Source organism: Platalea leucorodia, assembly GCF_965183815.1.
Source record: "Platalea leucorodia genome assembly, chromosome: 7".
Taxonomy (NCBI): Eukaryota; Metazoa; Chordata; class Aves; order Pelecaniformes; family Threskiornithidae; genus Platalea; species Platalea leucorodia.
Window position 1 is genome coordinate 64,536,718 of NC_138829.1, and position 23,774 is coordinate 64,560,491.

The following is a 23,774-nucleotide window of genomic DNA, read 5'->3' on the forward strand; positions in this document are numbered from 1 at the left end:
TCTCTGTTCTTCCTGCAGAAATTCCTTCCTAAGGGTTCTGTGGCAGTGGCCAGGTCAGTCATAACTCCTGTGCTCTACCCCTGCCTCTTTAATTCTTAGTACAGAAACACACGTGGGGTGCCTCTGGAAAGGGATAGCATTACGTATTCTAGTGGACTGGTGGAAATTCAGCCTCAAGTATAAAAAAATATAATCTGGAAAGTACGCTGGAATATGTACAGTTGTTATCTTTTTGTAAATCAAATGCTGACTAAGTATTGTAATCATCTTTGATGTCACTAACAAACACGCTTTGTCCCTACAGAGACACATGGGTCTTACGTTAGTGTAACTCCTTGCTTCACAACAGTTGATGTAGCTAGCTTAGAGTACAACGTTTTGATACTTGATCTTGTGGGAACAGAACCAAAAAGTTTTCTTGTTAAAATTCAGAAGTAGAAACCATGGATATTACCTTCAGGTCATAATTTCAGGCCAGTCTGAAGGTCTTTAAAATTGAGCCTGTCTTGTAATTTTTTAAATCTTGAGGTAGGTAGTGTTATACTCTTTCATGGCCTGATGCATTAGTTGCAATACCTTCATGCCAGTGCAGGGCAGTAGCTCTGGAAAAAAAACAACTGTACTACTTCCTTTTTCATGCTCATCACAGCCTTTGTTTAAAACTAAAACCAAGCCAAAAATAAAGAGGAAAACCAAATTAATGTGGTGAATTATTGATAAAGCTGTTTTTCTTTTACAATATCACACGCTAGTTTAAAATGCAAATATTTTTAATTGCATAATGGCTGTAACTAGTAGTTTTACTCTTTGCGAAAAGAATTTGCTTCCACATTTGCAAATTTTGCAGTTTGAATATTCTCTTAAAGATAAAACTGGAGAGGGAATACACGTTTTTGTTTTGCAGAAACAAGTTCTAGGAATGGATGAAGACTTTAAAACGCAGGCTCTTGACTCTGCTCTTCAAAGTCCATCAGAGACGTTACTTTCCATTCGACTGTTAGACTTTAAAACAAGTTTATTGGAGGCAATAGAAGAACTACGTATAAGAAGGGTAAATGTGTTTATATTGTTTTTTATTGTTTCTTTGTCTTATTTCTGTCTCCGTTTCTGTAATCACAGAAGAATGCTGCATAAGTGTGGGTAAGCTTCATGCTGTATGATAAGTAGTTCACCAACCAGGATTTTTTTTTTTTTTTTAAGTGTCATAGGTTTAGGCAGTGTCTGTATTAGAAATGTCGCTGTAGACAGCACAAAGACAACAGGGTTGCATGGGAGCGAATTTGGCTTTCCTATAATAATGTACAAAGTTGCTACAGTTGATCACCAGGCTATTGACAAAAACGATCTACATTAAATTTTTGTATTTCATGGTAGTTCTTCTCTTTAAGAGCAGCCTTTGATAAGAAAAGGAAAGAAAGAATCCAAGTCATTGCCAAGTCCATCAGTCTTTCTCATTTAATAGATTGATTTACCATTTGCAAAAAAAAAGCAGTCTTTTTGACTTTTTTTTGCCTGTTTACTTGTGCTTTTCAGAATTACTTAAGAGGTCAAATAGCTACTGTCATAACCAAATCCACTTTATTTCACCATTTTTAAATTGCTAAACTATTAAGCTAGAGCCCTACAATAATAGCATGTGGGTATTGGGGGGTGTGTTTTGGTTTTGAAATATGAATTGAATAATCTCGTAGTACTAAGATAAAATTGTTTCTGCGCTGTTGAAGACAGCTATATTTTGCTGTGATTAATTTTTCAGTTATATTTTTCTTTGGCTACTTTTTCAGGTGTGTGTATGTAAACATTTGTTTCTATTTCTCCCCTTAGTGTTTCTTAACTGTTGTATTTTTGAAAGACCTAAAGTATATCTTTCTGCATTTGATGAATTTGACTTGTTCAAAAGATGTGTATTATTACTTTAAAAAATTAGTATTGATGATGGGCTTGATTTATGTTTATTTTGATCTAAGTTAAATGCTCTAATCCTCTCTTTAAAAAACCATAAACAGAAGAATGACTGCCATAAAAAAGAAATCCAAGAAAAAAGCTGCATGATTCTACTTTCTTGGTGCAGTATTGTTGAAATTCACCGTGGTCTGGTCCGTAGACTTTCGTTACAATGGTAGTGTTTAGTCTAGTCTAACTATTTTTGGATTAAAAAGTAAAGTCTGAGGAATTTAACTTCTATAATAATTATTGGAGTGTACTTTTCCTTATAAGAACTGTTAGCTGAATTCCATTTACATTAACTTTGCCTTTTAATGCACTTGGTCAGAGCCTACAATGTTTAATTTAGAGTGCCATGGAGTTTCTTCTTTTGGGATTTTTTGGTTTTGTCTCTCTTGTATCTACTATACTATGAGAATAAGTGACTGTGATTTTTATAAGGGGTTGACTCAGGAGGATGATTATTTTTTTCACTTAAAGGTGATTTTAGTTTCAAAATTGATGATAATGCCAAGAGTCGATTCCATAGTTAAGACATGGCCCTCGATTTGTAAAACATCTGAGCCTTCCTTCATCCTAAAAAAATAAAAAATTAGCTGTTTGTAGTTACAAATTTAAGTAATTTAAGTTAAAAAAAAAAAAAAAGGTTAATCATTTTACAGATAGTCAATTTGAAATCTTAAAATATCCCTGCATGCATTTTTGTTGTTTGCTTTGCTTTAACAATCAAATCGGGACTGCTTACTTAGTATTTTTGAAAATGGGAATAGAAAACATTAATATTTTGAACAAGCAACAGTTAGTTATAAAATAATATAGCCATGCATAATGCCATTAATTTTTAGGTTTTCTAAGTAGGACTGTGTATGGATGTTTTTGCTTAAAAAAATGATGCTACGAAATCCTCTCCTGATTTTTGCTATGAATCTCTTACAAATCCAACCAGCTCAGGGTTATTCTGTAAATTTATTATCAGCCCTGAGAAAGAGGTAGTGCATAGACCGAAATACAGCACTAACTGGGAGAATTACAGTGTTTGTCTTGCACCATGGTCGTTTCTCCGTGGCCAAGAACGAAACACACCAATTTAAACCATATCATCTGCTAACTAAGAAAGTCAAGTCAGAGTTAAAGCTCTGCTGGTTTCTTACTGCTTTTGCCACTTCTTCTAAGTTGCTTGTGAGGCTGACAGTAGGCTGATAGCCGGATGGAGGCAGTATAGCCAAGTATAGTGGATTTTACTCTTAATTTTGTCTTTGACCTGTGGCTTGACCTTAGATGAGATATTTTACCTCTGTTTGCTTCTGTTTCTCTTCCCATTGTTGGTCTTGCTTGTCACTTAGACAGGAGTCTCTTCAGAACAGGAACTATCATGTATTTTGAGTTTAATAAACTGCCTTGAATGGTTGGTTCTCTGCAGTATAAATTCAAATTAATAAAAATAAATTTGCAGATTACATTATCTGTGCAAAGTTAGACAGATAAAACTTAAACTCAAAACAATTAAGTGTCAAAATATTTTGAGACTTGATACAATCCATGCTATTTTAAAGTAGAAATTTCATTTTTCTGAATATGCTTATTTAAATAAATGCATTGAGTTATTTCCAAGCATCTGCCTGTTTTTTCACTTTTCTTGGTTAAACATATAGCTGTAGTTAAACTCTCAAAATAAAAATAATTTAGAGGAGTTGCTCATAATTCTTTTTTCTTTAAGTGACTGTTCTGCTGTTTTACAGATGAAATCCCAGTTAATGGTAGTGGTGCATGTTTATTCTGGAGAATACATTGCTTAAATTATTATATTGATACAGCTTCACTTTATTCCTTTAGGTGTTCATAGAGTCTTTGTTCGTAATATGAACTGACTTAGTATGAATATGTATGTAATTAGAAGCTACAAAAAATATTACTCTTTCCCCGGGCCCTCCGGGGATTACTTCACACTCCAATAGGTTGAATGTCCTTCTATTTTTTTGCCAGTTTAGCTTTCCCACTCATCAAGCCCTGATCAGCCCAGCGATTCTTTTGTGGTGGATATCCCATTCGCTTTGTTCCAAAGTCTGCCAGCCTTGTTCTGCAGGCAGCTGAGTTCATTTTGTTGAGTAATATGAGACAATTCTTTTCTTAAGGGATAAATATGATTGATTTTGACATTATCAAGTTGTGGCATAGTAGGTCAAATTGGAAGTCTTTAATGCTTCCTGAAGTACAATGCATATAGGACAACTGACATTAGGTTTAAAGATAATGATTACAAGGACAAGAAAGCACCTATGTTGTGTATTGAAATATTTTCTTTCTTGTACTAGATACAGAAAAACATCCTTAGCCAGAAAAGCTTGTAAACATAAGAAATCAAGGAAATTCTTCCTTACTTCCATAGAAATGTATTCTAATACCCTGGGGGTATGGGTATGTTTGGTAGTGGTTGAAGCAGTGGAGGTGTTGATTAGCTGAACACAAGGAAGATAAATTTTAATGATGACTTTTAAAATTTTACTTATGTTTGTCTTCAGTGCAGAGGACAAGTTTCAGTGACCTTATTCCATACCTGAAAACAAGCACCTGTTGAGGCTCTTTCTGGCTTTGACTGGGACATCACAAAGTCTGGCTAATACTGTAGATTCTGTCATTTGTGCCTTGAGTTTGAGATTTGATACTTTTCTGTTTAGTAAAAATTACAAAGAATAAATTTTGCTCTTTTCTCTCTGGGGAGTTATGATATAGATATAACTTGGTAGTGCTTATCTTTTAACTAAAATACTTTGCTTAAGTCTTGTCCAGCTCCCAAATTTTCTCACATTTCTCACAATGTAATTTTTCTTTACCATAAAATAAAACTATGTTGTGTTAAAGAACATTAGAGTTGCAAAGGGCATTGAGTTTACCCATAAAAACCTTTTATATGTTTAAATATTTTAATATAGGATTCTTTAAATATTGTCTTTTAAAACCCTGAAACCCACTCCCTGCCCCTGAATTTTGTAAATTGAAGCCATATTGACTTGTTATTGGTAGTTACCACCCTGCTTACTGTCAGGCACTATACAGAACATCTCCCTTGCCTGAGCCAAAGGAGTACCTTGACATAGCAGGTGGTATTAGAATCAGCCAATGGAAGTGGGGGTGAGATGTCCGATTTGCCAGGGAATTTCATATCTCTGCTCACAGCACAGGAATGCAGGAGCTCGAGACTTCTGGAATCGGTTCCATGTTGTGGACAGGAATGTTCTTTAAAGACTAGTTGATCCCATCATTTTGCTGCTGTTGACTCTAGTTTCCTTCCCTGCCCCTAATGCTCTTTTTCCCTCTTTTTCTTTTCCCTGTTTTTCCTAGTTTCTGTCCCTTTCTGTCTTCTGTTCTGTCTCCTGTTTTGATATAAATTAGACCTCCCTTTTGTGCTTACCCACTGTCCTGCTGATGGCCAGTGAGCAGTCATTGAGAAAGAAAATGCAAGGGTATTCACTTACTTATTTGCAAAAAGAGACAAGTCCTGAATCGTGTCTGTTGTCGTGACACAGGCATTATGGCTCTCACAACACCTCACCTTGACTTTTTTCTGGTTGCTGTTCTCGACAGCTGTAGCTCACGCTAGTTCTGCGGAGCTGTATGTGCTCTTCCTTTCAGATAGATTTGAGCAAGTTTACCTCGATTCCTCTTACTCTACCTTTGCTATGGCTTTGGCTATTCTAGTCCAAGTTCTTCAGCACAGTGGCCTATTTGTAGATTTTCTTAGAGGGAGGACATGGAGGAGCTTTGCTTGCCCTTAACTAAAATGTATTTTTGCTTTCTGGCAACTATGAAGAGGTTTGCACTGCACAGTGCAGCACCATATAGCTCATTGTAGGTCAGGATACCTGAGCTACTCTGTTCCAGAATGGAAGAGGTGTACGTAATGGTGCAGAGCTAACTCATCTATTTAGCAGTGTTTCACCGATAAGATGGGCAAGTGGAGTTCAGTATTGAGATGAAAATTGAAAGTGGCAGTATAAGGTTAGTATTTGGAAATGTCACTTGGGCCCAAAAGGCAAACTGGTTTTTGAGATGTTAACTGAAGAAAGTCAATGAAACCATAAACTTACTTATCAGAAGGAGCAAAGCAGAAGGACTGAACTTGAGTTATTAGTGGTGTTAGAACATTGGTGGACATGCCAGTTACGATCATAACGGTCGTATTGATTGTGCTATATCTAGACCTAAAAAACCCCAGAAACATTACGATGCACCCAAAGCTAAACCTCGTTGGAGGTGTGTTCTGCAGGAGAACCACCACCTTCAGATGTGTGGAATACCAGAAAAGCTAAAAAGGGCACCAGAGGCACCTGCTGTAGCTATATAGGCAGCTCTGTGGAAACAATAATCTACAGTGACCAAAAATGTGAGATTGAAGGAAACTGTTGCAGAAATAAAGATTTAATTTTTTTTTAAAATGAAAAAGAGCTTGGTTTTAAGTTATCTTCAGGCTGTTGCATTGGATAAGTATAGAATCATGGTAGAAAGAAAGGTTTTAATACTGTATTTTGAAGTTTCTATTCATGAGAAGAACAATTACTGCTTTAGAAAGTAAGGCAGAAACATTTTCTAGAAATAAAGAGGACGCTAGGGAAATGATAGATTTTGGTGAGGTTTATTGCAAGCAACAATTTTAACTGCTAACAAACAATAAGAATGGTGAAGAGCTTTATTTGATTTTCTTAAAGGATAGAGTAAAAAGAGGAAATGGGGGGAGAAATAATGATAACACAGAATAGAAATGTGGGTGGCTTTTTTTTGTTTGTTACCTAGAAGTTGGCAAACAGGACACCACTAATACAGGCTTCTGAGAAACAGAACAAAAAATCCCAGCAGTCTTATAACTGGATTTTCTGCCTAACTGTAAATTAGGGTACTTTTTAGCAAAATGATGGAAACAAGGAAAGCTGAATATTAAAATAAGAAAACAAAAAAGTAAGTATGTGGATATAAAAGAATAAGCCGTACAGATGTTTATGGATCTCATGACTGTGACATACACAACGTTGTTATTCAAGTCAGTAAGCAGTGTGTTAGCTTATAACTTCTGTGTTAGCAAATAATGTGGCTTCTGATTATGAACTGTTTACTTGAAGTTGGAGAGAAGAGCATCATAAGTTTCAGTGCAAACATTTAAAGGACTGTATTTAGATAGATGAGATTTATTTAAATATAGAGCAATTGCAGCCTGTGCAGTGGAATCAAGGACAGAGCAATGAAAGATTTCCAAAGGAAAAGAGGTGGTTGGTATACATTTCTGTTTCTCTACTTCTGAAAAAGGAATGTTTTTGAGAATAAATTCCAAATATATGGTTACTAAAGGTTTGGTTAACTGTAACTATTAAGATCCAAAAATGTTGTATCAGGAACTAAAGTTATAATAAAGCTGTTGCAAATATTTTCTCTCCCTTTAACATTTGTCCTGGGAACAAAACTTAAGAAGGATATAAATGCGGTCTACTAGAAGTTGTACTGGATGGTTTAGTTCATGAAGGGTATTCTAATTATAGTATGAAACAGTCAGAAACTGTAGTTTCTATGAGTACTATTTGATTGACCTGCATGAGAAATTGGATGTGCAATTTTGTAGGAGGTAGATTATGAGTTCGAAAAAGATAATAAAAGTACCTAGCAGCAGTTTTGGCTGCTTGGACATGAGCCAGCTGTACTCTGTTCCTAAATCTGTTCAGGGTCAAGAATCGAGGGGGCTTGACCAATCCACAGCCCATCTTGTAAAACTACAGCCTGAAGCAAACACTTTAAAGAAGGCTTGACACTTTCTAAAGGTTATAACGAGTAAATAAACCATCAAATTACTCCTCTTTTATTGTTATGGTAGTCCTTTTTTATAAAAACACTTAAATCCATGTAGTCCTAAGGCATCAAAAAATGAACACTTTTAAGGTTTTGTGGTTTTTTTGATACCTCATCAAAGTTATATACAATATTATTCTCCTAAGTATAACAAAAATGTTTTTGTCTTATTAAACAGCTGGTGGAACTTCTAAAAAAAAAAAAAAAAAAAGTGCTTCGCACAAGTTTTAAAAGCTTTCAATTCAAAATGGATAAACTATAAATGTCCTTTGAAAGAAGTAAAAATGATGGATAAGGCTTATAATTGTTAGTGATTTCGCATTAGAACATTTTTATCATGTAATAGTCATTCTCAGTTTAAGGATTTATGATGTTTATTTTTGTCAACAGTAGTTACATATATACACATTTTTGATAGCTTCCAGGTTTTCCTTTATAATTTGGGACTAAGTTGGAGGAGTGTTGTTCACTTAAAAATTTGGTTCTTATCCTCTTTAGTATTTGAAGCAGAGGGCTCACTTAAAATGGAATTTAATGCAGTTTTCAAACTTGTATGATTGTATTCATTTAGTTAAATGTAAAGTGCTCGGTGTGGATGTGGGAGTTAACAATTATAAATGTCTTAAATTTTAACATGCTCTTTCTTAGAACAACTGTAAAATTTTGAACCAAGTATCTGCACAAAAATGTATTTGTGTGAGTATTTTCTTTTCAGTGTCCTCATTAGGATTTAAAATGCTTACACGTTTTAAAACTGAAATGGTGCATATGCTTGATTACAAATAGTCTGCCAGTTCCATTGTTTATAAAACCTTTTTGTTGTTTTGTACTAAAATTACCTCTTTTTTTATATGCACCAAAGGCTTGGTTTCATTTAGGTAACTTGCATTTTGGTAAGCCCAGTCTACTTGAATAGAAGTTTTCTTTGTCAAGAATTTGTAACACTAGTATCTGCTACGCTGCTCCCCTTTAAAATATTGCATTCTTTTCCCTTTATTTCATGGGAAGTTTAATATGGATAGATACTTGTTGATCTCCAACAACCATTGAAATTAGTGATATATTTGCGATAAATTTTCGTGAGGTCAGCATCACAGTGCATATGTTAAGCTTTTTTAATCTCTGTTATCACTTAATCTTCACAGCTGTATTTCTTGTCTGATGCTAGTTGCAGTTTGACGTTTGTTTTGTAAATGCTCTAAACTTGAGTTTTCGGCTTATAACAAATACACCAAACTAGATGAGTTTACAGAGGAAAGGAGAGAGAGTTATATGCATAAAGCTGAAGAAATGCAGTAATCAGTGTGATTAGTTTGCATGTTTTCAAAATATATACTTGAAAAATTAGCTAGCATGTTATGAAAAAGCATCTCAATTGTGCAGGTACTTCAGGTCTGCTGTGGGCAGCTTTACTGTCCTTTATGTTGATCTAAGTCCATGCTACGTCTCCTGCAGCAACATGTTACTGTTGCTTCTGTTGGACTGGTACATATTCTTGGATTCCCTGAGGCTAGATCTGATCCATGGGATAACTGGCCACCTCCTCCTCCCTGTTTAGTTGTGCACTGGATCAAAATTCTGGTTTTGTCTCTGAAATACCCTTACATATGCTAGTGCCTGCACAGGGAAGTGGTAGAAATACGTAGTCTGGAGTTAGGGAAGAATACTACTGTAGTGCATTTTGATTAGTTTAGGAATAATTTACATAGCATGTTTAAGGGTCAGATTTTATAATCCTTTCTTCTTACAATTTTGAACAGGCTTTTGCTAATAATATATGATTTTAATACCATTTGTTGCTTAATGACAAATTGCTTAAGATTACACTTCTATAAGAAGCTGTAAGTCAACCTTATTTGTTTTTATCACCCCAGGGAACTTAGAGGGATGTATTTTCTCTCAGTACTTGTAGATTAGTATCAGAAAACAAATTCATTGCAACTCCGAAGTACTATTTGTTAAGGCAGAACTGGGAAGCATTGATAACATTTTCAGTTCTCTCTCTCTCTCTCTTTTTTTAACCATAAGGCATATGAAATCTTTTGGTCTCTTCTCCATCTATATTCTGCAGGTACCTATCAGAGAAGCAGAAGCTAAAGAACTTTTCTCTAGTTCTCTGTGAGCCAAATTTTAATTTTAAATGTATGTTCAATATTTTATATGTAGAATTCACATGAGTGTTGAGGCATATTTTTAGATCCCACAAGTAACTCTTGAAATGCTTAGGAGGAGCCTCCGGTGGATAGAAACGTGTGTTATTTCTGTCCACACATGTGCCTGTAAACTGCCTGTTAATTAAGGAAGTCAGTTTTGACCCTAAAACCTATAAAAGATGTCAATGTCAAAAACCTATTTTAAATCACCTGTGGACATATTTTGCCATTTTATTTCTATTGATAGTACAGTGGGACTATGGATCAAACGTTATAGTAAGTGAGAACGGGTTGCAACATCTACTTTAAAACAGTTCTGCACAAATTGCTGAAGTTTTGTAAATATCCTTGTATTAAAAACTTGGAACCCTCATTTGTACTGGGTTTAGGAAAGCTTTGCATTTCTTAAAGATGCAGCATACTTTATTTTTTGTAGCCAAAACATTTGTATTCTCTGCTTCACTGTGGAAGGCAGAAGAACCTGTTTGCTCTTTCACTGTTTCAGAAAATTGATCACTTCATCCAGAGGTGATATTTCTTTTTTTTTTTTTTTTTTTCCTCATGGTAAGTAATAGTTGTTCATGGTATTGCAATTCAGTAGAATTTTACTTAAAACCTGATATAAAGAGAAAAATCTTTTTGAGGCCTGCTTTTACTTTTTTACTAGAGAGATCCATAAATGTTTTTTGGGTTTTTTTTTGTTTTGGTTTTGTTTTGTTTTTGTTTGGGTTTTTTTGGGTTTTTTTGTTTTGTTTTGTTTTGGGTTTTTTTTGAGCTGTCACTGGTTCCCTGAGGATTATAGCCACTTCTTTTGCAGTAGTCTGGGCTGTTGAGGTATGAGTCATTTCAAGAGTGCTTATTTTTTCATCAATTTAGAATGCAGGTTTTAAACTGGAGTGGGGAAGTTGAACTCGAAAAAGCATGAAGGTGCACATAATATATCAAAATACAGTAGTTCAGAGAACACAGTTCAAGTTTTGGGAGTACTCAGTCAGTTTGCCCCTTACTGGAGTGTGTCCAATGCAAGACCTCAATAAATGTTACTCGTGCACCAATTCATCAGAGAGAAGTCAATCTTACCTAATTGTGGTCACTTTTTCAAGGTGATTACCAGTGTGCAGAGAAAAGGCAGGAAATCAGCCTTTTGAAGCTCAGAACAACACACTAGTGTAGCTCTCTAGGTCTTTAAAGGATATTCATTATTTGGACTGTATGCAGTAACAGGACAGCAGTGAATTGCTTATGGTATACATCAAAGGCCTAAATGCTGTTCTCGCAGGTAGTCATGAGTGTTTGATAGGGGAACCTGTTGTTCTTCCTTTGAGTATTGTATTTGTAAAAGAAGGCCAGTGCTCATAAAAATTTGACTTAAAAGGGAAGCTGATTGTAGTTAGGAAAATTTGACTTTAATGCCAGAATATTTCAGGAAAATTCCCATAAATTTTTAGCAACTGTGATTATCAGCAGGTAAGTCTCATTTATTACCACAGTAATAGTTTGATTCTTGACAAAGTGCTTCTGCAAGAAGAGGAGATGTAACACACGTTCCTGTTACTAGTCCATCTTCTGGATTGTGAAGGAAACTTAGACTTTTCAGATTTTCAGGTATCTCATTTTATCAAAAATACATGTTGATTATCGATGACTTCTGTTTAACTTCTTACTTTCATCTGGTAGGTCAGGAGGCTTCTTGGCGCAGAAAGTGATGATAAATATTTCACTTTTTCCATAATAACAGAAGTAATTGCTGACTTACAGTCAAACTTTCAGTTGTCCTGTGAGATGTCAAAAAGAATAAAGATTCAAATGCTTGACGTTGAATAATTAAGATGTCCCAAAGATTCTGACTCATTAACTGTTGACTAACAATTGATTCTTGAAGCACTAATTGCAGCTTGCTGAATTTCTCTTGATCTCAGTATTTTAACTTGGTTCATAAGAATATTCAATCATTTTTCAGCTGTGAAGTCTGGTTTATTCCCTTTGAGTCTGGTTTTGTTGTAAGATGCAGAAAAGAATATATATGAAGAGGGAACTGTTCCTGCTAATTAAGAGAGCTATAATCCTAGCTCCTGATCCTCTGCTATGCGTTTCAATCATCTAAGTTATTTATTCTGCAAATTTTCTGACCAAAATAGCTGAACTCTGCTGTTTTACCACATTCAGAGAGCTTTTGTTTCCTCTTTTGCTGTCCAGTGTGTAGGCACATACTGTTCTGTGTACTGAACTATAAAGGAAGATGAGTATGAATACACGACTTATGTTGGTGTTTGATTTGCAGGTACTGTCTTTTATGTAAATTTGTTTGTTTTTTAACTAGGAAACAGAGATTAATTATGAAGATCAAATAAGTAAAATTGTTGTAGAGAAACAGGAGCTTGAATGGCAGAAGGTAACTTTCCTACGTGGTTTTAGTATTTTAACTGCTGGGATTTAATTTTAATATAATATTAATATGGATTGTGATTTGGTACCATTCCCCTTTTTAAGGCTATCATAATTTCTAATAGTAGAACGTGGTAGCCAATAGTTTATTGTCTAGCCGTGAACTTCTTTAGTTTTTATATTGATTTGGATTGTGCCCAACCTAGAAATCTGATTAACAAAAGAGTGCCATCATAGTATTTGGCATGACTGGAAATCTTCAGTCAAAAGGGATGTAAATATTGAAGCAATAAGACATTTAGCTTAACATGAGGCATGTTGACACATTAGTGTGGGGGAAGCTGCGCAGCAGCTTCTCTGTATTATGCTTGTATTTGACAAGGGCAAGTACCAGTGCAGTTGTACAAACAACTTCACTTGCAATGTTTTGGAGGTGACAATTTTTCAAAAAAATTATATTAAACAGAAATTTGTTAGACACTCTCAAAAGTGGTTTGTCAGCTTTTAAATGCTCAGAATGAAGTTTTCAGTAAAATAAGTCTAACATTCTTCTTAGGGTTAGGGCTCCTGAGGTTATGCTTTCATAGGAAATCCATTCCCTTCTCTAATACAATCAAACCTATGACCCCTGTCGCTAGGTCACAAGATAAAAGGCTTCACTCTGTATATTTTACGATCACAGAAAAAACAATAATTTCAGCTCTATCCTTGATCTTGGGATATTTAACATCTTAGTAGTAAAGGAAGACTATTTCATGTTGGAGTTCATCCTAACCATCTTAAATTAATAATCCTAACCATGTGCTTTTTTTCTGAAAGATATATATGTGCACACAGAAACAGGAAACATTTTATATTTGTAAAAGCAACAGTGCTTTCAATTTGTAACCCTTCTTTGCTTTTCTTAACCTAGCATTGCAGTTCTTAATAATCTGGGTTCAAAAGCGATGATTTCCATTCATTCTGAGACCTTCACAGCAATTTAATTTACAGTTATTAATAAGATGGGACTCATAGGCAGTTAGGTGATTTTTTTTTTTTTTCTGCATTTTCCATTTAATGTTGGAACATGGCAAACCTTATGTAAACAACGAGTTGTAGATTTCAGGAACTTCATGTGAACACATATGTAGAGCTCTACAACTTCAAAGGAACAAGCTAATATGAGTTTCCCATGCTGGAGATTCCAGTAAGATGAAAATGCTAAGTATGACAGTTAAATTGAATTTGTGACCTGATGGTTTCTGAATGCAGAATCAAATTGACCTCAATAGTAGTTCAGTAAGTAGACACTTACTACTGTCTAAAGCTAAAGGTTCTGTTATATTTTTTCCTTCGGAGATATCCCTTTCAGTCAACATTTCTGTGATTCAGTATATATTTTATTTTACCTCAAACTTAGCAAACTAGTTTAAACTAAAGACATGGCTTGAGCTAAGTTTCTGGTTTAATATTACAATTTTAAAGCAAATCTTTGTCTACGTTTTATTAATATTGTTGCTGCTCTTGGGAAAAATATACTAGAGTACGGAAGAAAGAATAACTGGAGAAAATATTCCTTTAAATCTAATGAGTGTACTCATTATGCTTACTATAACATCACAATATCAAAGGTGATTTTGCTTATATTTTCAAAAAGTAACTTTGTTCTTCACTCTCCCTGCACCACGCGTACATGGCATGTATGGAAAATTTATTCCGAAACTGAATTTCTGAGAAAGTTATATATAATCATTTTATTTAATAGTCTCGGCTGTGAGGCCTGTTAGGAAATGAGTATTTGTAGAAACTTCCCAGTATCTTTTTTTTTTTTTTTATAGTAAAATACATCACTTGAATATACAGTACAAGGAAGACTGTGGTATATTATGAAGAGCTCAGTAATGCTTATTTCCAGTTATCAATTACATCAATGACAAAATTGTGTAAAGGATGACTGTTCTGTGAAAAAGAACTTATATCTACGTAAATTAGTATATAATATTGGCTTGAATTCCTATAATCTAAAGAATTGTCATCTTGATTTGACAGTATTGTGGATATAAAATTTTATTCCTGTGGTGAGTAGGAATACTCCACTGAGAATAGTTGATTTTGCTGTCCCTGCAGTACCATTTCTGGCTTTCTAACGTATTTGATGTGCCCTTTACGCACTAGAGAACCTGTGTCTTTGAACACAGTTCTAAGTGACAACTTGAGGAAAACATTCCTCAAGACTTTTGTTTTCACATTTTTGAATATTTATTCATGTAGTATTGTTTGTTCAATGCAAATAAAAACTTTCTCTACCTATCTTACACTGAATTAATGAGTATGTAGATGAATCTAAAACCTCCACAGATTCTTGTCTTGTATCAAAGGGCAACAGCTCTCACCTGTGGAACTTGAAAGTAACACCAATTTGCGGGAGAAAGTAGCAATTTTGGAACGGGCATTATGTCTGAAAAACTCTCAATTTCTCAATTAAGGCAGGAGAATAAATTAGATGTCTCGTGTGTGAAACAGATGATCAATTTATTTTCTCCCAGTCATTCTCTTTAATAGTCTCAATTTATATTTATTTTTGTGCAGCCATTACTTAATCATATCCTACTTCACACTAATATTTCTTAGCTAAACACTCATCTATATTTTGAGATTGCTGTACAAGGACAGAGCCTCTTGATTACCTTTACCTAATATTTCTTAGTGTCTAGAACTTAAAACCTGATCTTACAAACATTACTTCACCTCGATTGTGAGAGGTTTTTTTTTTTTTTACTATCTTGTATAGGAACATGATGCTTAAAGATGTTAAAGATTTCCAACTTGCAGAGTGTAGTATTAGTCTATGAGATTATGATATGAAATAATAACAAAAATAAAAATAATAGTACATCTTTAACTCATTTTCTTGCTTTTATGGATGAGGGTAAAGCCAGGCAGTAGGATGATAAAAATCTTACGCTATCACCTTACGCTTAGTCTTTTCTGCCCTCCTTCAGCTCTCTCATGCAATTTGTTAAAAGACTGAAATTTAACTAAAAACAGAATAACAGATTGTTATTTTTAATGGGATTATATTTTTTTTTAATGGAGACTAAATTTTAAATTTTAATTATAACTACCTGGAACTGTGTCAAGATGCTGTCTTAAGATGGCAGCGGGTGTTGGATTGCTTCTGCAGGTTGATACGGTGGGTAAGAGTTGCTTATAGAAGTCCTAGCAACAACAAATCTGAATTCCAGAGGTGAGAATTGTTACCTGTCATGAATTAAAGAGAAGCTGCTACCAAAAAGATGATTACCAGTTAACAAATGTCTCTTTTTAGTCTTCAGGTTTTGTTTTTACTCAATCATGTCTTTCTAAAAATATTTAACAAGGAGTCAGGTTTTTCTTGAAATACTATATGTAGGGTTTGTTATAAGATAATATTTAAAACACGCTATTGTTATTTCACATGAGCAGGAAACTCTGCAGCATCAGACGGACACATTGCACCAACAAAACAAAGAAGCTATGGCAGCTTTTAAAAAACAGGTAGCAAAATAAGGCCTTCTAGCTTTGACAATGAGATTTTAAAATATGATGGCGTAATAGCACATTATCAGTTGGTATTAAAATATTTTTCTGTTGCATATACAATGTTAGAATATACAACTCAAAGTAAATCAGGTCTTTTTCTTTCATCCATACACAGTATAGTGCTTGTATGTAGACAGTTCTTCCCAGTAAGGCAGTCTTCCTGGGATTTTTCATTTTTATTTTTCAAAAAAATCCTGGAGAAGATAATGCTTCTTTTAATCTGTTTTTGGGGGTTTTTTTCACCCCCCTTTCTAAGATGGCAGGTCCTCTGCAAGGCTAGATTCATAAACCGTGGCAAAAGATCTCCCACATAACTTACTCTGTTCAACATTTGAAAGTGTGTTTCGGTCTCAGTGGGGTTGTGGTTTTTTTCTCCATAATATCTAATCAATAAATATGAGTGCTGAAAGAACTTGCAGAGAACAGTCACAGGAACTGAACCTGTTGCACGTGGTGATGAAGAATTTATCACTAATGCTGCATCACAATCATATCATGCAAAAAAGAAATTAATAAGCCATTAGGGTTTTCTTTCTTGGAAAAATAATTTGTGATTCACAAGTTTGCTGCTTGTGATTCTATAGTTACAACAGTTAAAGAAAAAAAACCAGGAAGTACACTATGCAGGGTAATATAACTATATTGTCTTGTCAAGTTGCATGAATAAAATGAATCCCATGTGCTGTACTGATTTGTTGTTTCTTTTTTTTTTTTGTTATGCCACTGGCAATCAAGTTACAGGCAAGGATGTTTGCCATGGAAGAAGAAAAGGTACTGTGTTAGAATTACTTGTTATTTGTCATCCAGTGAAGCACATAAGCAAATGATAATGCTATATAACTTACCAAACATGTGCTAAGTATAAGCTAAGTATATTACAGTGAAATTAATTTTCTTGCTATGGCCTTTGCAAAAGAAATTTCTTTATACCTTTGTTACTTTTGGGTTTTTGTTCATAGTGTGTAGAAGTTTTTAATTACTTGTGAAATGTCACTTTAAAATCTGCTTATGCTAAAAATCAGTTGGGGAATAAGTGTTCTTTGATAGTTCTATATTGAAGCTATACAAAATTTACTTTATTTTGGGGGTTTGGGACGAATTGTGATAAGCCCTTTTCATGTACTAGTGAAAAATGACAATTCTAACTGGTTTAGTAAAACCAGATTTTAATAGGATTTTCTTGATTTACCTGAGCTGGTTTCCTAAGGAACTTGAACTAAACTGAAGAAAGATATACTTAAACCTGAATTTCTGGGATTTTTCTTAACTACATGAGTTTTTATACCAAGCTGAGTGCCTGCTTCCTCTTCTGAATAAAGGATTTGCATTTAGTATACTAGGAGCGCGTTTCAAACAGTGAAGCCAATGAGTGTGTGCATTTCACTTAAATATCCCGATGATTAAAAGTGGATGAGTATGCTATATGTTTCATTAGAATTTGCACAGAAATTTGCAAACAGGTGAAACTGGTTTGAAAGTATATCAAAGTAAACTACATTGTTTGCTGCATTCATACAATCTGGTTGAGTTATTTTCTTGCTTGTATTTGGAGTTTTTTCTTGTTAAGACATCCTGTTTGTCCACACATACCTACGTAGTAATCCTTGATTTGTATTTTCAATGACAGCCACTGTTTCAGAATTAAATTGTGTGCTGATTTTTTTATTTTTTTCGTCTAAATACTTCCATTGAATTGAATAGTACTTTCAGCACTTTATATCAAAGTAACTGAAAGAATAAGTTAAGCTGTAATGTTTCAGGACAGAGTTTGAATACAAAGACCAATTTTTGCTCCAATTTATATTATACACACTTTTACTCATCAAGGTGGTTTCAGGAGATTGCATAGCCAGTGCGATGTTAGAAACGAATGCAGGGGTGGTTGAATGGATGTATTTGTTTTCCCTGGCATGTTCTCTGATATTTAGATTCTGCTCTCCATTGCGTTGATTGCTGCCCAAGATTCTTACCTGATTTAAGTACACTGAAGCTCTTTGACTTCATTCACATGCATGTGTGTGTGTGTGTGTGTGTGTACACACATACATAGATATATAAAAATATAAAAGGTGCTTGCATGTATTTAATAATTCTAGTGATAGCAGATTACAGGTCAGTCTTTTTGGACTGGAAAAGCTGAGAAGGTTGTTTCTGTGAAGAACCTGCTGCGGTGGATAAGAAAATGGATTTACCTGATACTTCCTTTGTTATTTTGTATCTTTGTTCTAAACTGAAGTAACTTATTAATTCTGCCTTTGTCAGGCTTGTCTCTTCCAGAATAGAAAATTTTCAAACTTACTGACTAGTCATAAATGGTGAAAATATACTATCATGTTTTCACTTTTCTTTTTATAGCCATATATATGTACATTTTTAAATTATTTAGCTGAATTTTCACCTGTTTTCACCAATGAATTGTTCTGTCATAGCGGAGTACTGCTTTATTTTCTTAACATTCTTGCTGATAAATTCTTGTTGTAAATGCATTTATTCTGCCCAAATCCTGAAGTACAGCTTTTGTTGAAAGGGAAAATATCAACTTGCTGTAGAAACAAAAGAAAAAGAAATTGATGGACTGAAAGAAGCATTAAAAGCATTACAGGTAAACTATTATTTTTGTTAAATAACTTCCCTTGGTATGCAAGTGTGTTGGTTTTAGTTTTTTTCACTGGTAAGAAAATAGTTGATTTTAAGCAGGTTTTTAAGGCCTTCTCATTTAATCTTTCTAGTACATGTACACCTCGCTTTCTAACACTGAGTTTCTGTTCCAGTCTTCTGTGTCAAGACTACTTTAAGTTAGCCTTCCAGCTAAAGTTCTTTTCCTCCAGAAGAACTGCAGACTCAATAGAAGTCCCAATAGCATGTGAAACATGCTTTCTTTTCATTTCCAGTCTTCCTCTTTTTTTCTATTCTTGTCTTCTTACTTCTCACCTTTCTGGAAACTCTGCTTTTGGGCTCCTAAACAGAAACAGGTATTCACACTGGCCCTCCAGCTCACAGTGCTACCTGGCTTTTTTATTATTTGAATTTGTTTCACTAGGAGGTTTCTATATTTACCACTTATTCCATGACTTTCCAGTGCCTGTTTTTCAGTAAAAGTAAAATTGTTGGATAAATGCATAATTTACTCTGGTGCCACTTGGTGTTATTTCTGTATTGTATTTTATATTGTTACGTGGTGTTGGAGCACTTGTGGCTGTGATTCACAGTTATTTGAAATAAAGGAAGACATAGGGACATAGCTAGTATTTAGTTGTCTTTTAAAGACCAAGGCAGATATGTTGAAAGTGCATTAAAAGAGTAGAACTCTGAAGGTTTTTGTTCAACACAAAAGAGAATTAGCATTGTAATGCACTGCCAGATTTCAGGTATTGCCAGGAACTAATTCTTTTTCTACCCAAAACCAAGTGGGATAATAATTAATTCTATTGAAAACAAAATGGTTATAATGGATTATTACCCATGATTTTGCAACATGTTTGGTTCTTATTAACATTTTCTTATAATGGGATGCATTTACTTGGTATCAGACTGTTTGCTTAATCATTTAGTTAACACTGAAGGTATTTGAGGAGCAAAAGAAATTTATTCCCATGGCTGGCCGCCTGTGCAATAGCTGTAAAGGATTTTGTTGGCATAGGACAGATGATGCAGAATATCCCTCCATGGTCTGCTGAACATAATATGTGGATAGCAAGAGTAATGAAAGATTCCACTGGCCTTTCTTTTGTAAGATAAAAATTTCAAAAAAAGGCTTAACATTAAATGTTTAATGTTCACAGATCAAACATTTGTGTAACAGTATAGTTCAGATCTAGGAAATTCTGCTGTGACTTGAGGAAGCAGGAGGTCACAATGAACCTGTGGACCCAGAAAAAATTTGTTTGGAAATCAGACTAAAATAAGAGTGAGGAACTTCTAATTCGTTTCTGTAGTCCTCTCTATCCAGAGAGTCAGAATTCTACCTTAAAATGATTGTTCTCTAGGCTTAGTCTTTTCTAGAAATAATATTTTCTGTGCAAGATTTACACACACTGGGTTCTTTGACATTTTTGTCTCCCCCCCCCCCCCCCCCCCCGGCATTGTCAGTGTTTCTTTAAACGTTCTAAGAGATGTAGAGACTAAAGCTCTTGCGATCTTAAGTATTAGGCAAAAATTCTCTGATGTCAATGGTATATGAAAAAGTGTTAATGACTTCAAATGTCAGTCATATTAGTAAAGCATGCAAGATTGGTGCAATATGTCTTTATATGCCACTATTCAGAGTATCTACCTAGAATTTTTTTTCGAACAGGGAACACACTTATATTCCTCTAGGACTTGAGGGAATACTTTTATTTCTATCTCTGTTTTCTTCTCTGTTTATTTCTAAGGGTCTAGTTTACAGACTGTAGTCCATTTACACATTATTTTTATGACACATGTCAGAAAACACAAGGATTTATGCATTTTCAAAATCCTTCCAGTAACAAATCAGTGTAAAGTATTTTTACATAATTTAAATATTGAAGTGAAATTATGTAAAGTGATTGAATAATAAAAGAAATAGTGTCATCATGAATTCAAAACCAGTATTACTGTATTGGATTGCCAATAAATGCAATTAAATCTTAGGTATGAGAATACTTAAATATGCAAGTTGTCGTTGGAAAAAAATGTAACTACAATTTAATTAATAGCTCTCTTTTATTTTACAGATTTCAAAATACACTTTACAAAAGAAACTGAATGAAATGGTAAGAAATTAATAAAAGTAAAAAGATAAGGAACAGCTTTTATGAAAAGAGAATGCTTAGAGTACAATGCAAATACTAACTGACTCCATTGCTTAAATGATGTGTGATAATTATTACAAATAGCCGAAAGAGGTGATACCAGCTTTCAATCTGAAAAACTTTCAAATACAATGTTTTTAGTTTTTTATAGTTTGATAGCTGCTGTTTATCATGTGGATTTTTTTCTCCCTGAATTAAGGTGTAATTCATACATTTGTTCTCTTTGTAGATTAGAGTGAAGACTTTTTATAGACTGTGATTTGAATAATGTAATTATATTACCCTTATAGGATCTAGCATATTCCTCTCAAAGAAGTAATAGAAAATTCCAAGCAGTTCTTAGTTTTTTGTTGTTTTGGTTTTTTTTTAAGAAAAACTGATAATGTTTTTCCTCTCACTCTTTTTCACTCCTCTTCTCAGAATTACTTCTTAACGTCAGTTCCCCTGAACAGTTTAGATTTCATCCAGTCCAGTTTACTCCCTTTGACACAGAGAATAAATTTATATAGAGTGACAGCATAGTCGCTCTGAACCCTGTTGTCTGTTTTAGGAAGTGAAAGAGTGAGCCACAGAAACATTGCTAAGCTTGATTGAATAAATGCTGTGAAAATTCTGCTGCTGCTCAACTGGAAAGAATAAAGATAATATTGTCAGACCATTACAAACTGTGATTTTAATTAAGAAGCTCAAAAAACTAGGGTCCAGTTTAGCTTTAAGTACCATGACATTTGTACTGAAAGTCATCTTCAACGCTACAGTGGTTTTACACAAAATATGGTGAAATTGAATAATGTGCCCTCTGACCTGGGAGATAAGGCTACAAGTTAAAGATCAAAGGCAACATAAAATGTGTTTTGTCTTACTTCACTTTTAACTTGTATTTATTCTTAAAATACATCTAATCTAAAAATATGTTTAAAATATACAAAATTATTGAACTTGCATTTAGGTCATTAAACATATTACTTTTCTTTCATAACTTGGAAGCTCAATCTTCCATATGAATGAGAACATTCTAAATCACAACACCTTTTCTGGGAGCTGGAAATACATCTATGCTGCTTAAACAAATATCTTCCTTTCTTAGGTTTGTAAACTTTTCAATAATTGATTATTTGAATATTTTGAAAACATTGGGGTACTGTGACTTTGATACAGAGTATGGTTATTAAATGCTCTTGAGTGGGGGACAAGATATTAGAAATCCTCTTTTGTACGTAGCACTAAACATAACGTGTGGCTTGGCCACGTTTATAGAAGATGCTCTGATATGAAATGATGAAAACAAAAAACCACAAGGTAAACAGAAGTGAATTCTTTCCTACAGCCTTATGCAGCAGCAGGCTAATACATACAGTTTTAGACTGGGTCAAATCCTACCAACTTTACTCCTTGAGTAGTTGCACTGAAATAAACGGTGCGTTCTGGGGATCAAAGTAGTAGTAGCCCGTGTAGACTCTCTTAGACAATTATCACAAATGGCAAAATGTTTAAAAGTAAAATGGATGAAATTCCAAACCCTTCATTTATTTGAGACCTATTTCTATTTCAGTTTTAAGTTTGTTAAAGACAGATTAGATCATGCCCTGGCTAGCGTTTTGAAAGTAAGCAGATGTGCTGTTTAGTTTATATGTGGCACCTTAGAAACCCTGCCAGTCAGTAAAGTAGCTTTTGTATGTGCTGGGGATTGAGCATGCCTTAATGATGTAGCATTTTATTCTGGTTTTGTTCCTTTAATTCTGTTCTTTTAGTCTAGCATATGCAATGTTAAGGTATTGCATTTACACCATATTTTAGCATGCTATCCAGTTAAGTTTATGTGAAAATTGTAGTGATGATACAATTCTTATATCTGCTAGAATTTTGAAATAGTGGAAGCTTTTGTTTCATAGTGAAAGACTGTACAGAGACAAAGAAATAAAGGATTTATTTTTCCTACCTTTATTTTTATTCTACCTTTCCTTTGTTTCCACAATAAGCGTTGATTATTGTGTGCGGTGTAGTCACTTTGCACCTCACTGTGTGTGGACAGCACTCATGGAATCAGGAGGCTACAGGATGATTACTGCAAAGCTAGTTGTCTGATAGAATGAGTTTGAGTGTGGATTCTGTATTGTATTCTTTTTCTTGCTGCTGAAATAAAGAAATAACTGGAGGAAAATGGCCTTGGTCAGGTCTTGGTTTCCTCCTTCATTAATTTCCTGGCAGGTGATACAATGTAGAATGCTAGAACTCTGAGTGTAGAATAAAAGCTGATGTTGAGTAGAAAATAAACCCTGAAGTAAATTTTTCGTCTGTTCATGTGTTGCCTTGTTAACTTGCATTGGCTGATCATGGACATGTCTGAGAGAGTGAGCATTTAGAGTTATTCGTCTTCTGCAGTACCTAGGTCTTAAATATATATCATGGTGCTAAAATATAAAAAAAGACGAATGAGATTAAGGCTAGTGTTGGCTGGTTTAGAGACCAAATCTTGTGTGCAGTTCAGAAGAGCAAATTTGGAGTGCAAGATCTCTGTGCAGTCAATGGGGAGTGTTGTGGTTTAACCCCAGCCGGCGGCTGAGCACCACATAGCTGCTTGCTCACGCCCCCCTGCAGTGAGATGGGGAGAGAAATGGAAGAATAAAAGTGAGAACACTTATGGGTTGAGATAAGAACAGTTTAATAATTGAAATAAAATAATATAATAATAATTTAAAAATTGTAATGAAAAGGAAAATAACAAAAAGAGAGAGAAATAAAACTCAGGAAAAAACAAATTATGCAACTGCTCACAACCTGCCAACTGGCACCCAGCCTGTCCCCAAGCAGCAGTCCCTCCTTCCCAGCCAGCTCCCCCCCAGCTTATATACTGAGCATGGCATCATATGGTATGGAGTAGCCCCTTGGCCAGTTTGGGTCAGCTGTCCTGGCTGTGCCCCATCCCAGCTGCTTATGCACCACCTCGCTGGCAAAGTATGGGAAGCTGAAAAGTACTTGACTTAGTAAGAACACTGCTTAGCAACAACTAAAACATCAGTGTGTTATCAACATTAGTCTCCTGTTAAATCCAAAACACAGCACTATACCAGCTACTAGGAAGAAAATTAACTCTATCCCAGCCGAAACCAGGACAGGAGGCAAC

General features: G+C 34.6%; 1 protein-coding gene across 1 annotated transcript in view; it reads left to right on the plus strand.

Moving 5' to 3' along the window:
• CCDC73 (coiled-coil domain containing 73) overlaps positions 1 to 23,774 on the plus strand; it is a gene marked incomplete at its 5' end in the record, with an annotated part of 58,606 nt that overhangs the window by 357 nt on the left and 34,475 nt on the right. The window contains 7 exons of the mRNA XM_082317304.1: positions 848 to 1,051; positions 12,247 to 12,318; positions 12,614 to 12,688; positions 15,759 to 15,830; positions 16,611 to 16,646; positions 18,403 to 18,477; positions 20,573 to 20,611. Of these exons, the coding sequence (XP_082173430.1) occupies positions 848 to 1,051; positions 12,247 to 12,318; positions 12,614 to 12,688; positions 15,759 to 15,830; positions 16,611 to 16,646; positions 18,403 to 18,477; positions 20,573 to 20,611 (573 nt within the window). The remainder of the gene's footprint in view (positions 1 to 847; positions 1,052 to 12,246; positions 12,319 to 12,613; positions 12,689 to 15,758; positions 15,831 to 16,610; positions 16,647 to 18,402; positions 18,478 to 20,572; positions 20,612 to 23,774) is intronic.